Source organism: Macrosteles quadrilineatus, unplaced genomic scaffold (genome assembly GCF_028750875.1).
Source record: "Macrosteles quadrilineatus isolate MER2022 unplaced genomic scaffold, UCM_ALF_1.0 Scaffold_48__1_contigs__length_938360, whole genome shotgun sequence".
NCBI classification, from domain to species: Eukaryota; Metazoa; Arthropoda; class Insecta; order Hemiptera; family Cicadellidae; genus Macrosteles; species Macrosteles quadrilineatus.
This window is the reverse complement of record NW_026542641.1, coordinates 433,590-451,205: the sequence shown is the minus strand read 5'-3', so window position 1 is coordinate 451,205 and position 17,616 is coordinate 433,590. Positions and strand designations below refer to the sequence as shown.

General features: G+C 35.0%; 1 protein-coding gene across 1 annotated transcript in view; it reads right to left on the bottom strand.

Annotated features, from left to right (window-relative positions):
* LOC129005967 (uncharacterized) overlaps window positions 1–16,607 on the bottom strand; it is an 82,053-nt gene extending 65,446 nt beyond the window's left edge. Inside the window, exons 1-2 of the mRNA XM_054435044.1 lie at window positions 16,533–16,607; window positions 12,794–12,970 (exon numbers count right to left, since the gene is read on the bottom strand). Coding sequence (XP_054291019.1) covers window positions 12,794–12,970; window positions 16,533–16,607 — 252 coding nt within the window. The remainder of the gene's footprint in view (window positions 1–12,793; window positions 12,971–16,532) is intronic.
* Between the last annotated feature and the right edge of the window lie 1,009 nt (window positions 16,608–17,616).

Genomic DNA, 17,616 nt, shown 5'->3' with positions numbered 1-17,616 from the left:
TAACTCAAGTTTGATGACAAGTCTGAAATATAATTTCTTTCATTTGATTTAAAATGTGTTATTGAAGAAACTAAAAATGGCATTAAAAGTAGAATTTTTAGTAAAACAAGAACTTCAATATGAATTATTAGTGAGAGGAATTGAGTTTGATTCCAATGAAAGTGTGTCAGAGTTAAGAAAATTATTAAGAGCTGGAATAAAAATTAAAGTAATGCCTAACGCTCATAATCTTTCAAAAAAGTTAGTTGTTGTAGAGGAAATTCAAACTTTAAATAATAGTTTGCAAAGTTTGGATGATAAAATTGTGGATCTTAAAGATAGTAGCGATATTAATAGTTTTATTAGAGCAGAAATAAAAATTAACCACTATGAATGCAGAGTAAAGAACTTAAGTCAGTTTAAGTTGGGCGAGGATGAAAAAACTAAAGTGGACATGTTGATTGAGAAGTTAAAGTCAGTAAAAGAATCGTTTAATAAACTTAACTTTGATGCAAATGAAAAAGCTACAGTAGAACGTAAGCTAAGTGAGAGTATTTTAGAAGAGGAGGAGCTTGAAAATGTTTTCTCAGAAAAATTAAAATGTGTAGAAAAAGTAACACAATCTAGCTTTAATGTACAAGAAGACCAAAAATGTAGTTTTGCTATAAGCTACCAAATCCAATTCAAATTCACTTACAAAACTTTCAAGTTTGTGATGGTTTGGATGTTAATAAGTTGTTAGGCTTTATCAGAAACATATTAAAGCTAAAAGATGAAACCGAACTGTCAGATGAGCAAATCGTGGATTTATGTTTAGGTTATAACCTGTGTAATAGTGTATACACTACAGGGCCTTTGCATATCAAGATATTGGAATGTAAACGATTGAAGTTAAGCTTAACTGCTTTACATCAAAACTTGTTAAGTTATTTTGTACCTGTAGGTCTCAGAGAGAGTCTGAAACGAAATTTAGTTAACAGACCCCAAAGAGTAAATGAAGCATTAAATTTTTATATTTTAGCTGTCAAAGAAAATGCTAAACTATTGAACTATGCATACTCTGAACGGGAGTTAGTAGAATTGATTACAATCGGAATGAATCCCGAAACAAGAGTTAGTAATTTTAGTATTTTAGTAATTAATTTTAGTATAAGTTAGTATTTTATCAAATGCCCTCAACTTTTGAAGATTTAGACCAACTTTGTATTCACGCTCAAAATGTCGCCTATGAGGATGATTGTAGACGTTCAATTAGAGTGCACCCTATGTCACAACACAACCGGATGTTTAACAATGTTCCAAGAACACCTCCCAAGTGTTACAATTGTAACCGACTCGGACACATTGCTCGCAATTGTTTTAAGAGACAAAACAATTACACCCCTAACTATCGTGCCAAAGAATCCCCTACCTCTCCAAAAAACGGGTCAACTGGGGAAAAACCATAAACCACTATAATACAGTAGGTTTTTCCCGGATAAATAGTGCAAATTTCTCTAGTAGAAGTAAAGTTCAGAAAAGGATAAATAATAAAGAAGTAAGGAAATTTAACTCGTACAGTAGAAGAATAAATTATCACTCCGGATCAGTACAACAAACAAGATTAAAATCTAAGATAGGAAAACCTATGCTACCCACTCTTAAAGTAATGTTTGGAAATAAAATAAATGAAAATGTCCTCTTAGATTCAGGAAGTAGTGTCAGTTTAATAAGTGAAGATATGTACAGGAAAATGTCCAAATGTAACTTAGTTAAAGAAGCAAAGGAAGTTAATGTTAACTGCAAGTCAGCAATAAATGACAATATTGCTATAATTGGAGAATGTAAGCTAATTGTAAAGATACATAATTTTTCCTGGAAAGTAAGATTTTTAATTGTAAGAAGTTTAGCTTGGAGAGTAATATTAGGATCTGACTTTATCAAGAAATCAAATTTAGTTTTGGATCTAAGTGCAGACAGTTGTTATTTTAAATTCAGTCCAGATTTTAACATTGAGTTGAGTCATAACCCTACAATAATCAGTGCAAATGTAAACAAGGAAGGTGTTGTCGGCTGTAATCAAGCAGGCCCCGAGATAAGGAAACTAATACAAGATAATCTAACTGTTTTTACTAACAAGATAGGTGAAGCTATTAACTTTGAAGTTAGTTTAAAGTTGAAAGACAATAACCCTGTTAAACAGAAAAGTTACCCATTAAGTCCTCCTAAGAATAAAATTGTCAAGGATATTATTGATGACTTATTAAAACAAGATATAATAAGACCCAGTCTATCAAGCTATGCCAGTCCTAGTTTTGTTATTAAGAAGCCTAACTCAGACAAACATAGGTTGGTAATAAATTACAGTACGTTGAATAAGAAAATAGAACAAGTTAATTATCCTATCGGTGATCTTCATGAATTATACCACTATCTAAGGGATTCTGAATATTTTACTGTGCTAGATCTGACACAAAGTTTTCATCAGATAAAAATAGCGGAAGATAGTAAACATATTACGGCCTTCTCAACTAACTATGAACTGTATGAGTGGAATCGTTTGCCTTTTGGACTTCATTCTGGTAGCGGAATTCTATCTTCAAAGAAGAGAAATTTAAGTTTATACTTAACTTTGTGGATGATTTAATTATTTACAGTCAAACATTAGAGGAACATTTAAATCATTTAAAACGGGAGACGGAACTCGTGACATAATCCTACCAGGGTATTGTTGAAGCTAATCGCCTGATTTATGGCCTTTCCTGGCAGTTGAGGGGTAGCAAGCGCTAGAGTGGGGGTTGAGCGAGACAGAAGATCGAGTTTGTTGCCCCCAGCGACACCGGACGGCTGACGTTCCCAGAAGGGTTGACATTACAACAATTCGACTTAAAGTATTTTAATGGACTTCCGTTAACAAATAATGAGATGGAGGGAATCAGTGTTTAGTAATAGGAAAGGTAAAGGAAATATGAGTGATTAGCGTACAAGGGTTTCATTTGCTATTTCTTAGATATTCCAGTATATATATGTGATATTTATGTTATAGTTTATTTAGTTGAGTCGTAAATTAAGACTTATTGAAAGATTTGTTTATACAAATTGAGCGGAGCGGAGCGAAGCTCTTATACTACACTCCTGCTTTTGTTTTACAAATACTTCTCCTGAACGGCTGAAGCGATCTGCACAAAATTTAGCACAATCATAGTAACCGACCATGGGAAGGTATAAATCTGAAATGGTACAAATCGGACTACAGGGCTTTTCTCTACGTGAATTCAAACTGTTGGAAATTTAACATGGGCCTTATGGGTTAATTGGTTGCCATGATTTGCGAGATAACAATAAAAAGGTAAACAAGAGTCGCAACATATGTTAGTCAACGAATCATCTAAATAGCATATTACAAATACCAAATACCGTACAGAGAAAAAGGGAAGAACAATCGGATTAATATCATAGAGTATAATTTACTACAAAATGAAATACCAATAATTATGGTCGGCGGAATAAGGCTGATGCACCATTGACTTTAAATAATCGAAATAGCCATTCCATTTATGTGAACCAAATCTAGGCCTACGTACAATTGAGTTTGGATACTGCAAGTAGACATTCCATTGACGTGAACCAGGCGTACCATTGACTTTGGATACTGCAAATAGACACTCCATTTATGTGAATCAAATGAACCACTGCTTTGGATACTCCAAGTAAACAATTCGTTTACGTGAACCTGGCGTATTATTGACTTTGGATACCGCAAGTAAACAATTCGTATAATTAACTTGGAATACTGCGAATAGACATTCCATTTATGTAAACCGTCAATGGCGTACCATTGACTTTGGATAATGCAAATAGGCATTTTATTTATCCGAACCAAATGCATCATTGACATTGGATACTGTAATTAGACATTTATGAGAACCAGATGAAACATATGCTTTGGTTTCTGCAATTAGACAATTTATTTGCGTGAACCAGACTTATATTAACTTAATTAATAATTTATTAGACTTAGAATACTGCAAATAGACAGTCCATTTAAGTGAACCAAATATACCATTGACATTCGATCTGCAAGTATTTAATCTCATTTGCGAGGAACAGATGTAAAATTGACTTTAGAAAAGTATTGGATTAATATGCTAGCTCCGCTCAATATTGCAAGCATACAACTGCATTGCACACCTAGTTAATAAAATTGTTTACACCATCTGAAGTAGCTAAAGTAATAAAAGACTGTTTAAACGGCAAAAATATAAATGTATGCTCCAATTATATATATATATATATTTTTATACGTGTATTTTTCTACTCGATTTGTATATAATTGTAAGTATTTACTTTATTTACAAAATAATGTTTGGCAGATATTGTATCCTCCAGCTATAAATATATCGATTATTATTTTTGTTAAACAAATAAATACGGTTATTCTGTTTAGGTATAATACTGTTTGTTTTTTCATATCTCGACATTTATATTTGACTAGCTGTAACCCGCGGGCTTTGCCCCGTTTAACTTCTTAATTTTCAAGATGATCTCGTTCGCATGGCTTAATCACATCCTGGTTGAAGTTCGTTCGCTACGCTCACTCACATTTCGGTTGGAGCTCGTTCGCTACGCTCACTCACCTTTAGGTTGGAGCTCGTTCGCTGCGCTCACTTGCCTTCAGGTTAGCTCGTTCGCTACGCTCACTTGCCTTCACGTTAGCTCGTTCACTACGCTAACTCGCCTCCAGGTTGAAGTTCGTTCGCTATGCTCACTCACCTTTTGGTTGCAAATTAGCTGTTGTCATAAATGTAAAAGAAATAATAGTGCTGCACCCTGTTGGTGATCCTTGTAACTTTAATGCTATTGAACATCATAGAACAGAACCAACTTGTTTAATTGAAACAGCTGTTAAGATTCATTAATTCCATTTCTCATAAGGTTAACATGGGAAACTCCAGAGCCACTGGCGCGGAGCCTATTGGACGGATCACGAAATTGATGGTGTATAAACCTATTCCATGAAATTCTACACGTATGTACCAAGTTTCGTGGCAATCGGTTCAGCGGTGTCTGAGTTTATCACTGCCAAATATATACAGTGTGTAAATTAAGTATGGAAACAAATCTGTATTTTTTAAACCAAAATAGATAGAAATATTGGGTTTGTGGCATTGACTTTTAACCAAGGTTCCGCAATTTTTTGCATCAGAAAAAATTTTTCACCCCCTCAGGGGGGGTAGGGGTAGGGGGTAACTTAATTTTTTTAAATAGCAACCCCTATTGAGTGACCTCTCATTTTGAAGGGTTTGTCAAAAGAAATACAATGCCGTAAACCCGAGGTCGATATCTTACCCCTAACCAGAATGGCGGCCATTTTAAATTTCGAGATGGGCAAACGAAATCCAGTGTGGATACCCATAATTTACCTTTTAAATGGGTTACATTGGGTAAGCCGAACTCCAGATACCATTATTAGATTGAAAAGTGGATGTTTTTATCGTATTCAAAATTTTGCCCCAGCCCCCAAAATAGGGGATTTTGGGGGCAGCCCCAAATTTTTAAACGCAACCCCCTATTGAGTGACCCCTCGTTTTGAAGGGTTTGTCAAGACAAAAGCAGTGGCACAAATCTTAGGTCGATATGTCATCCCTAGACGAAATGGCAGGCATTCAAAAACTTGATTGGGTAAAAAAGCGCCCATTTCACCAATTAAATATGTTGAATGCCTGCCATTTCGTCTAGGGATGACATATCGACCTACGATTTGTGCCACTGCTTTTGTCTTGACAAACCCTTCAAAACGAGGGGTCACTCAATAGGGGGTTGCGTTTAAAAATTTGGGGCTGCCCCCAAAATCCCCTATTTTGGGGGCTGGGGCAAAATTTTGAATACGATAAAAACATCCACTTTTCAATCTAATAATGGTATCTGGAGTTCGGCTTACCCAATGTAACCCATTTAAAAGGTAAATTATGGGTATCCACACTGGATTTCGTTTGCCCATCTCGAAATTTAAAATGGCCGCCATTCTGGTTAGGGGTAAGATATCGACCTCGGGTTTACGGCATTGTATTTCTTTTGACAAACCCTTCAAAATGAGAGGTCACTCAATAGGGGTTGCTATTTAAAAAAAATAAGTTACCCCCTACCCCTACCCCCCCCTGAGGGGGTGAAAATTTTTTTCTGATGCAAAAAATTGCGGAACCTTGGTTAACAGTCAATGCCACAAACCCAATATTTCTATCTATTTTGGTTTAAAAAATACAGATTTGTTTCCATACTTAATTTACACACATACAAACATCCTCTTTTATACTTATAGATTTGAACGTTACATTATATAACTTGTCCATTAAAGTTAAAGGCCACAATGGACAATCTACCATCTTTTTATTAAGAAAAGCGAGTTTTCCATTAACAGCAACTATATAATTTATAAATAGCCCCGCCACAGTAAACCTGTAAAGTAATTTAGATTTGCAAGATTGAATTTTCACTACAATATCTACTTAAGAATGTCTCATATTTATTCCCTATTCAAATAACATTAGTTTACGAGTACTTAGGTTTGCTGCTACAGGGAAGGTAATAAAGTGTTTTATTTAGGTGAAATACTAATAGTTTAGTATTAATTAAATACTTCTTTTTCAAATTTGACCATAATTTGTTCATAAACAATCAACAGTTTACTTAAAGCACAGAATGTAAGTACTACAGAGAGGTCTAAAAACACTATTGATACATTTTTAGGCTATTTTCACAATATACTGTTAACTCACAATACGGTAATTAAATATCACCGCAAAGGTCCTCCGCAACAGTTCTTTTTGCCTTTTACAGTGGATATTAGGATACATTTTACCTACATAAATTGAGGTAAGTGGTTATTGATTTAGATTGAACACTCCAATCATCAGGCCTAATAGGCGAATGACGCCACTGAACACGTAAAAAATTATAAACACCATTGGATCACAATGTAATGGGATGAGTTGTTGATCAGTTCGATCCTTATGGCTGAATTTTTACCTCTTTCCTTCTCTTCACCCTACATCACTTTCACTCTCTACACCTCACACTGACTTCCCCTACATTGGCGTCTCACCCCCTCCACTGTCCTACGCTTATTCATCTTCAACCCCAACGCAGGGACGGCTAGCCCTGACAGGTCAGCCGAGCGTCGCTAATAGGATTATCGTATGTCCAGAAGGCCTACACCCGCACTTACACACGTACTCACACGCACTTACGCACACACTTTGATTCACGAAAACATACATACACAAACTTTAGCACTTGACATACACTCTCGAAGTGTGAAGACAGCCACAAAACACTGACGTACTTGAGATGAGAATGTGGAAAATGGAAAATAAATGTTTTATAGGTATTAATTACCATATTAAGATTGTATTCTCTTAAATTGTATTTTAATCAATTATTCATCTGAAAATGTTAAAAGGTGTAAAGGAACTTGTTTATTTTTACAATGCCTATTATTTATACTTGGTCTAAAACTGTTTTATGAGCTGTACGAGAATATGGTGTGGAAGTCGAATGTGGTCCACCTACATGGTAGACGGGGCAGACACACTAGCCAATGAGAGTGGATGAGCCGATCAGCATCCCTGACCTTCCTCAATACACCGGAGGTCCAGTCATGCTTCCCAGTCAAATAAATGCCAAAAGGGAGCTCACCTGTTGGGTTCTACGCCAAAGTGATGGGACCAAAACATAGTAACAAGATAAAATAGACAATTTGAAGTAGACTCTTTTGTTTGAATTTAGTAAAGAAGTATAAATAAATTTTATTTCTTAGCCAACAAAAAATTTTAGTCAGGGGAATTTTGTAGCATTTTTATTAGGTTTATATTTTTGTTTATGAATTATTGAAATAAAATTCGAATTTTGTGATATTATTAAAGAAAATAGTCTTACAACTCTGCTCAAATAATTTAAAGGATACAAGTCAGTTCAGAATAATTCATGTAAAGTAGATGAGACGTCATTGGGGGAGGGGGAAGTATATAAGAGAGCACGTGGTGCAAGGTTCTTCCTCAGTCGGGTTTAGTTCAGTTCAATTTACATGTTAGCTTCTGGTACCCCAAATTGGGTAAGTTTGTTTGATTTTAATCGTTTTAATTTTTTAATTTATGTATGTTTTATCTACTCAATTTCAGGTTATTTCATTGTTAATTCTAGAATTCTAATGTCATTGTATTTTTTTTTAGGGCTCATGAAACTAATTTATAATAATTCAAATTCAAGAAATAACTTAAGTTGTGTCAAGAAAAGTAAATTTTAAAACTCAAATTTGAGCAGAGCATGATATTAATAAAAGTTAACTTTTTGAACAAAAAGGAAATCAGTGTATCAAGATTTATAATTTGGAAGTTAATAAATAATTTTTTAATGTCTTGAAGATTTTATTAATTCAAAATACACTACAAAGATTACATGAGGGACATTTAGGTATAGTGAAATGTCGGTGGAGTGCTCAAGAATCTGTTTGGTGGCCAGGCTGCTCAACAGAAATTAGTACTGCAGTGGAAAATTATCCAACCTGTATTGAGCATAGACTACAGCGAAAGGAGCCTCTGATGTCTACGCAGCTTCCTCAAGAGCCTTGGATCCATTTATGTGCAGATATTTTGAAATGTAACAAAAAATTGTATTTGGTAATACAGGATTATTTCTCACGCTTTTTAGAGCTCATCGAACTCAATACTTTGACTTCAGCATCAATTATTGGAAGGATGAAAAACGTCTTTGCACGACACGGGATCCCTCTAGAGATTCGTACAGATGGAGATACTCAGTTTACTTCAGACGAGTTTAAACAATTTGCAAAAGAGTACGGAGTTAAAGGTGTAACTAGTAGTCCACACTTTCCTCAATCGAATGGAGAAGCTGAAAACGCTGTATCTATAGCCAAGAGGATTCTACTAAAGTGTCCGGATCCCAATCTTGGTCTATTAGCTTACAGGACCACCAAATTGGAATCGGGGTTATCACCTGCAGAGCTGCTGTATGGTAGAAAACTAAGAACAACTTTACCTTCTCTCAACGACTTTCAAGTGGTTGGAAAAGATGAAATAGAATCCTTTCAAAACTGTGACAAGAAAATAAGAGACCGAGTCAAGAAAAACTTTGACAATAGAAGAGGCGTCAAAGAACTTCCACCTTTAGCAGTAGGAGAGAGGGTCTGGGTTAAGGATATAAGTGCGAAAGGAACGATAAGAACTACAACCAATCTACCTCGATCCTACATAGTATCATTGAGTAATGGGAATGATGTAAGACGAAACAGATGACATCTCATTCCCCTACCAAGAAAAGAGAATGATGATTCTGATGATGTCTACCGTGGAAGGATGGTGCAGCCAAACCACAATGATGGCCGAATAAGAAGATCAAGCAGAACCATCAGACCACCAATAAGACATGAGTAAAGTATAATGAGGAAGGGGAGATGTAGTGTCATTCATCTGCCTTTGCATTTAACATATGTTTTATAATTTAGATCGTTGTTGTGTGTGATGATGACTTTTGTTGAATAATAATAAACACATTCTTTACTTGCAACATTTATTAGTATTTTATATTATCTTACACATTTCTATTCAATTTTAACCCTTAACTTAACGGTCACTCAATGTTTTTTAAGTTAGGCTAACACTAAAGTCCTAGCCTTCTGTAAATTCTATGGTTGGGTAAACTTAAATCAAAGTTGCACAATGATAAGTTATAGTGGCTGTTTGCCGTAGAAATAAATAAAAAAAATAATTAATTAATCAATGTTGATGAATCCAATTTGTTGAAAATTCAGGTCCTTTGCTTAGGTTAACTATTAGACCGATTGTGAATTCAATAACATAAGTAAATTCAGCAACAACTATCTGCAATTCAGATAGACTAGTGCATTTGTGTTATTTATTATTGTTAAATTATTTATCATGTGGTTTATAATAACCAATTTTATAATAACCATAATAACCATTGCAATGTTAATATAGAATTGGATACATTTTGATAATAAGTAGGCCTAACTTTTATCCTTACTCATCCAAAAACATATTGCAGACAGTTCTATGCGGAACCGTAAGAACCCAGGGAGGGTAAGCCTAAGTTTAGCCTAGTCTTTTGATTGACTTAGTAGAGCAGCCTACCGTCGAGGTGCTAATTAACACGTGAGTTAAGTTGGCTAAGTACGGAAAATTAACTCATTACGGGACCCTAACTTAACTAATGGGTAATTATTTACCGTATTTACACTGGGATTTGATGTAATTTTTATATGTCTACTTACAGTATTTTGAACGCTGAACCCAAAAATGCAATCAGTCGGAGAGCCGTACAGTTATATAATAAATGTCAAGCTTCAGTTATTTTGAGTTATTCACATATTATATTTGTGGTTTGGACGAGTCCAAGTTCTAGTGGCGACTAAGACTTAAAGGGGAGGAAGGTTTGTGGAATGGAAACAGCTGTTCGTAGTTTACCATTCAATGCAAAATTATCAAAACAACACACGACGTGAAAATCGGAATAACATTTTTAAATGATTCAATTTCTAAAAGCAAACGGACTTCTAAGACGTTCCGAAAATACAATTACACAAAAACAATAACTTACATGAACTATTATTAAAATCAACATTTATCATCAATCAATAAATGTAATTTATTCTCGTAAAGTGCAAGGATTTTTTACCCTATATAATAACACGACCGCATCACCAATGCCAAATTGATACTGTCAACTGTCACTGAATTGCTGTAATGTAGTTTGCTTACCAACCAATGGATTATTACGCTAAAATGCGCCCAGAAAATAGATCCAGATTAATAACATCTGCAATTTCAACTTATTAATTATCAAGTAAGTTTAATTATTGTTGCCGATTTAGAAATTAGTAGGGGGGCTGATATTTGCAATGCGTGTGACCTAAATTTTTATGAAACGGTTGTGTTCGATGATAATGAAATTAAAAGTTTTTAACTAAGCACGGGGTTGTAAATAACGAAACGAAATGTCCAAGGTGTAATTCAAACATAAAATTGAACGATAAGTGGTTTTTCAGATGCTGGAACAGAGTTTCAATTAACAAGAAGAAAGCTAAAAGGTGTGAGTGGGTGCGATCTTGCAGAGTAGACACTTTTTCGGCAAATCCAGATTACAAATTCGTACGCTTTGGCGATTAGTCAATCATTATCTTTTTTTTGACCCACCCCGGCAAAAATTCCTGGAAACAAATCTCAATCTGTCAAGTAAAACTGTTGTAGATTTCATTTTTATGGTATAGCCTCTGGATCACTGATTTTTACAATAAAAAGGTTTAAATTACCTGTATCCGTCAAGTGATCCTGGTTTGTAGTTAATTGACTACAGCCGTTTCATGTTGTAAAAACACATCTTCAGGTCAAACGTATATACATTGATTTAATCCATGGAATGGTCGTCAAGGTTTAAAGTTCACAAAAATGACACATACACGTACACGAAAACATTAAAACATAAATTGGCCAACACAAAAATATGAAAAACGCGTGATAGGCATCGGACACGTACGGCGCCGCTAGATTTAATCTTGATTAGATGTTCATGACCTACCTTCTAGCGGCGCCGTACGTGTCCGATGCCTATCACGCGTTTTTCATATTTTTGTGTTGGCCAATTTATGTTTTAATGTTTTCGTGTACGTGTATGTGTCATTTTTGTGAACTTTAAACCTTGACGACCATTCCATGGATTAAATCAATGTATATACGTTTGACCTGAAGATGTGTTTTTACAACATGAAACGGCTGTAGTCAATTAACTACAAACCAGGATCACTTGACGGATACAGGTAATTTAAACCTTTTTATTGTTGTAGATTGGTATTCGTTTATAAGGGAAGTGTACATTGACGATTGTGTAACAAATTCTGAAAGACTAGGCGGGCCAGGTGAGATTGTTGAAATAGACGAGGCGAAATTTGGTAAACGTAAATACAACCGAGGTAGGCGAGTGAAACCTCGCTCGATTTTGAGAATATACATGTGAATGGATGTGGATTTGAAATAGTAATGGAGTTGTACAATGGTATTGAACATTTATATAGGCTTGTATAGGCCGAGAGCTGGATTTTTAAAAAAGTGGTCAAAAAAGCTCACCATATTATTCTTATGGGGAAAAACGCCCCAAGTGGCGTCTCTTTGTGGGTTCGCCACTACTTTACATTTACACCTGTAAGGGTCAATAAATATAAGAAATAGCTTTTTTTGCTTGATATCGAATATATGTATGGGGAATAAGTAAGAAATAAAGTTTGACAATTATATAGGGATATTTAGACAAAGATCAGGATTTTTGGAATAGGTGGCCAAAAAATGATCACCATGTTGTTCTTATGGGAAAAACGCCCCAAGTGGCGTCTCTTTGTGGGTTCGCCACTACTTTACATTTACACCTGTAAGGGTCAATAAATATAAGAAATAGCTTTTTTTGCTTGATATCGAATATATGTATGGGGAATAAGTAAGAAATAAAGTTTGACAATTATATAGGGATATTTAGACAAAGATCAGGATTTTTGGAATAGGTGGCCAAAAAATGATCACCATGTTGTTCTTATGGGAAAAACGCTCCAAGTGACGTTAAACCGCTATATTGCCACTACTGATGGATGAAAATTACAACTACGTTGCTTGTCGCGATACGCCTTCTACGAATTAGCCCCAAGCTTTTCCCGTAAGCCTTATTCAGAAGCGTGCCACCAGTTTGACACAAGTTGATATAAAAAGGCCTTTCCAGACAAGCCTTTGACGAGGCTTGCCATAAGTTTACGTGTTACCTGGGTCAATTCCTGAGATGTGGCCTCCAGCTCAGCTCTGGCTCTGTCCCGCTCAGCTCTGGCTGTGTCCCGCTCAGCTCTGAGTCTGTCCTCCTCTGAGTTTAGAATGGCGTAAGCGGTCTGCATGATTGTTAACCATTGTTCCAGCCTGTCAGGTTGCTCCCCAGCTTGTCCCGCCTGCAAAGATTTTAAAATGTTAAACAAATTTTAATGTAGCTTTAATAGGAAAACAGACCATTAACTACTGGTCTTGGACTAACATTGATAATTGATAGCCAAATGAAAAGATTCGATTTTGCTTATCACCAGCAACCTTCAGATTTCATGAGCCTTGTAACTACTAAGTTGCCCAAACGGGTAACTTAAAACTTACAGGTACAACTTGTCAGGTACGCCACTGTCTACTTGTATCTCACGTCTGCGTCTAGTTGTACCTAAGACTAGTTGTACCTACGATTAGTTGTATCTACGACTAGTTGTACCTGCGACTAGTTGTACCTACGTCTAGTTGTACCTGCGACTAGTTGTACCTTACCGTTTTCGAGCTACAGCCGTTTTTAAACTACTAGTTGTACCTACGTCTAGTTGTATCCACGTCTAGTTGTACCCACAACTAGTTGTACATACGACTAGTTGTACCTACGACTAGTTGTACCTACGACTAGTTGTACATAAGACTAGTTGTACCTACGACCAGTTGTACCTACAGCTAGTTGTACCTACGGCTATTAGTTGTATCTTCCCTTCAATTTGCCACAAGTTTAAGGGGTTACTTTTGGAGTTTACAAAAACTAATTGAGTATATTGAAGTGTTTTTAGGGTATTAGGAGATGATTACAAAAACTGCAAATTAGAAATGTTTATGTTATTCTTATGGGGAATACGTAAACTGGCTTAGTTTGCTTGTTCATGCATATACTTTAACAAGTTTGTTTATCTCATACTTAACTATTGACTTTTCACAAAAAAAAAACTTAATTCCCTTCAACGCAAACGTAATGAAACCTCAATATTAAAAACCCGATGAAAAAATAACCCAGATGACTTTTTTGTGCACGCTTATTAGTTCTTAATAAAACTAATATTGGTTTAGTTGCAGACCGTATAGCCAGCGTACACCGACCTACCTAACTCAGTATAAAATTTAGTTTAAATATAGTTTTTAAAAATCGAATGAAGAAAAAAATATAGAAAACTAGCAGTTACCCGGCACGCGTTGCTGCGCTTAACAGCTATTATTTTCCATCCCTTTTATTGTTTACTAGCTGTACCCACGGGCCTTGCCCCGTTTAACTTCAGTATTCGCATGGCTCAATTACGTCCCGGTTGAAGTTCGTTCGCTACGCTCACTCACCTTTAGGTTGGAGCTCGTTCTTTGCGCTCACTTGTTTTCAGGTTAGCTCGTTCGCTACGCTAACTCGCCTCCAGGTTGATGTTCGTTCGCTACGCTCACTCACCTTTTGGTTGCAAATTAGCTCGGTCATAAATTTTAAAAAGCCATCCCTTTTATTGTTTATAATACTTTGATAAAGGTTTTTATGTTTTAATATTTAACATTGGAGAATTAAAACGTTGTTAAGTGCACAGGTGTGCCGATTGGGGTTTAATACATTTGGAGTTATTCAAAAGTAAAATAGTTTTCTGTGCTGCACTCTGTAGAAACACTGTGGCACTATTTCAAATCATGACTAATGCTAAATACAGAATGTTGTAATTAATTATTCAAACCTACAAAACAGTTGGTGAAAGTAAACATCTGCTTTTAAATTATATTTATTTGTAAACATTGTAGATCAAAAAGTCTGACATTGGCCCACTTAAAACCCTCTGGGGCAGAGCCCTTTTGACAGATCTGCACCAAACTTCACTGGAACCATCCTTGAAAGATGCTTAATAATGCCTGAAAGTTTCATTACAATCTGTCGAGCGGTTTCGGAGTCCATAACGTATATACATATATATATGCACACACACACACATACATAGTTCCTCTTTTATAGATATAGATTATACTTTTATAAAGGTTTTTATGTATACATATTTAACATTGGAGAAAATGTTGTTGAGTGCACAGGTGTGCTGTGATTGGGGTTTAATATATTTGTACTTATCCAAAAGTAAAATAGTTTTCTGTGCTGCACTCTGTGGAAACATTGTGGCACTATTTCAAATCATAACTAACAAAGCATGTTGTGATTATTCAAACCTACAAAACAGAGTGAAAATTTAAAAACGTACCTTATCATGTCCCTGGCCTTTTACTTTGTAGATACTGGATTTGTAGTTTATTATTATGTGTTTTAATATTTTTTGGGACTGGGGCAACATGTTACACACATTTATTTGGTTTTAAATAGGTTCTAGGTTTTTTTTTAAAGTCTCGATATTCACGACCATGACGTGTCCCTAGGGTACATTTTCCAACTTTCACGCTGTTTTTAGACTAATTACTCATGCCGAAATATATAAAGTCATATTTTTATGTCATCAATGGTTATTAAACTTACAAAAAAGGAGCATATTATAATTTTATTGTCATTGCAAACTGACTACCACGACAAAATAAGTCTGTCCCTCGATTTGGTATCACGACCATTTGGGAAAAATTTTCAACTTTGGATCACGACAGTGGCAAGCCTGGCGTCGATGGAGTCAGTTGGTTTTAGAGACTAGGTGTATGTCAGGATTGTAGTGCCGGTCGTTTCGAGTTGAAAGGAGGAATTACAAGATTAATAAAGGAAAGATTGTGTTTTTTGTAATTTTGGTGTGTCCATGACCGTACGTAGTCATTTGATGAAGTAGACATGGTGTTAATTTTTGTTTATAAGATATTTCTATTGCTAGATTAACCTAGAAGTCCACTTTGTATCCTTGAACATGAGGTGCAGGGCTACCGCCAGAACAGAGCCAAATAACACGTAATTTCACGACCATCGCGGGTTTTTTCACGACCAATCCAGCCTTATGGATTGTAGTGTGTTTGGTCGTGACAATAACTTTAATATAATTGTAAATTGAACAGTTTAGTTCAATTGAAACACATATTTGTATTATAACTAACAGTATAATTGAAGGATTGTTTAGAAAGATTTAGATTATTCCAGACGATTCACGACCGTACCGCTTGTCCCTGACCATCACGTTTATGATTTCTATCATAAAAATTTCAAAAATTAAAATATCGTCATATTTCAATGTTTTATACACAAACGAAGCACACCTCTATACAAACATAACGATTTTTCGGGTCTCAGGTAAGTTTTTTCGGAGTTATACAAACTTAAAAACATTCTATTGGCTTTTTTTCAATTTTTTGAGTTGTTTTATTTTTTTCTACAAAGACCAAATATACCAAAAGCTCAGTGACCTTTTTATTGTATAATGGCCATAAATGTAAATTAGTTTATAGCAAAACATAGTTGTAAAAAATAATATTAACTATTTTTTTATATTCATTTAAACGTCAGTTATGGTCGTGACAGGATTTTGTGTTTTTCCACTAAAGATGCTCTTTTTAAAAAAAAAACTACCAAAGATATTGCGTTACCATGGACATTTTAAAAAACTTCAAATGTTAATGAAATAAAAAAATAATAAAAGTTTTGAAAAAAAAGGGGGGAAAAATTGTAAAGTGCTTTTCCTGAAAACGTACGTTTTTAAATTTTCACTCAACAGTTGCCTGGTAACTGGTAACAGCTGTCATATTTATTTGTAAACATTGTAGTTCAAAAAGTCTTACATTGGCCCACTTAAACCCCTCTGGGGCAGGGCCCTTTTGACGGATCTGTGCCAAGCCAAACTTCACACAAACCATCCTTGAAAGATGCTTAATAATGCCTGAAAGTTTCATTACAATCTGTCAAGCGGTTTCGGAGTCCATAACGTATTTACATATATACATAGTTCCTCTCTTATAGATATAGATGAGCTATAATATGAACGAGCTCTTAACCCGTCCTACGTACGGGAATTGAGTATAGTCCTTTAAAACTGTATTATACAGTGCGTAGTTATGTCATATGTCTATTCCTTCAAGCATATCAACAGTTTAAGCAGTTCAAAATGTATTGTAAAGAAAAAGCTGCCAAGATGAATCAAAACATGTGATCATTGTTATTTCCTAACCTTTCCATAAAAGTATGGTAGTAAAAATATTTTTAAAAGCATTCCTTTGAAGACTGGTGAGCTTCGATTTGTATACAGCAATGGTTATATAATCAAATTACTTATTTACTATAATCAATTACACATCACAGAGTAAAGAAACTAACCTCATAGTTCTATAGAATATTTTTATATTCAACCAGCTGTTAGATAAAACAATTTATATTGCACTAAAACAAACTAAAAGATTTTAAAGATTACCCAAAAAAATAAATTAGAACATCTAGGATTTTTTCTATGTATATTTAAATAATCTCTTGCCCTCTTACCGAAAAAATGAACGTATCAATGATTATAGCATTACACATAGTATAAATAAGTCGACCTACGTAGGTTATTTAATTTTCATCCAAATGGTGAATTTGTGTCGAATACACTGAATGTTTACAGCTGTTAAGTTAAGCGAATTGTATTAAACCAAAAGCTAGTTTAAGAATGTTAGCGTCGGCTGCTAGACTTTTTAAATATCCCCGCCGCAGCAAACCTGCAGACTAAGCGAATTTCCATTTGCCTGAGTGGATTTACACTAAAATGTCTCCTTAAAAATATCACTTTTATTCCCTATTTAAGTAGAATCAGTTTAACACATACTTAGGTTTGCTGCAACAGGGAGGGTAAAAGTGTTTTTTTATGTAAAATGTTAATAGTTAGTAAGAAAT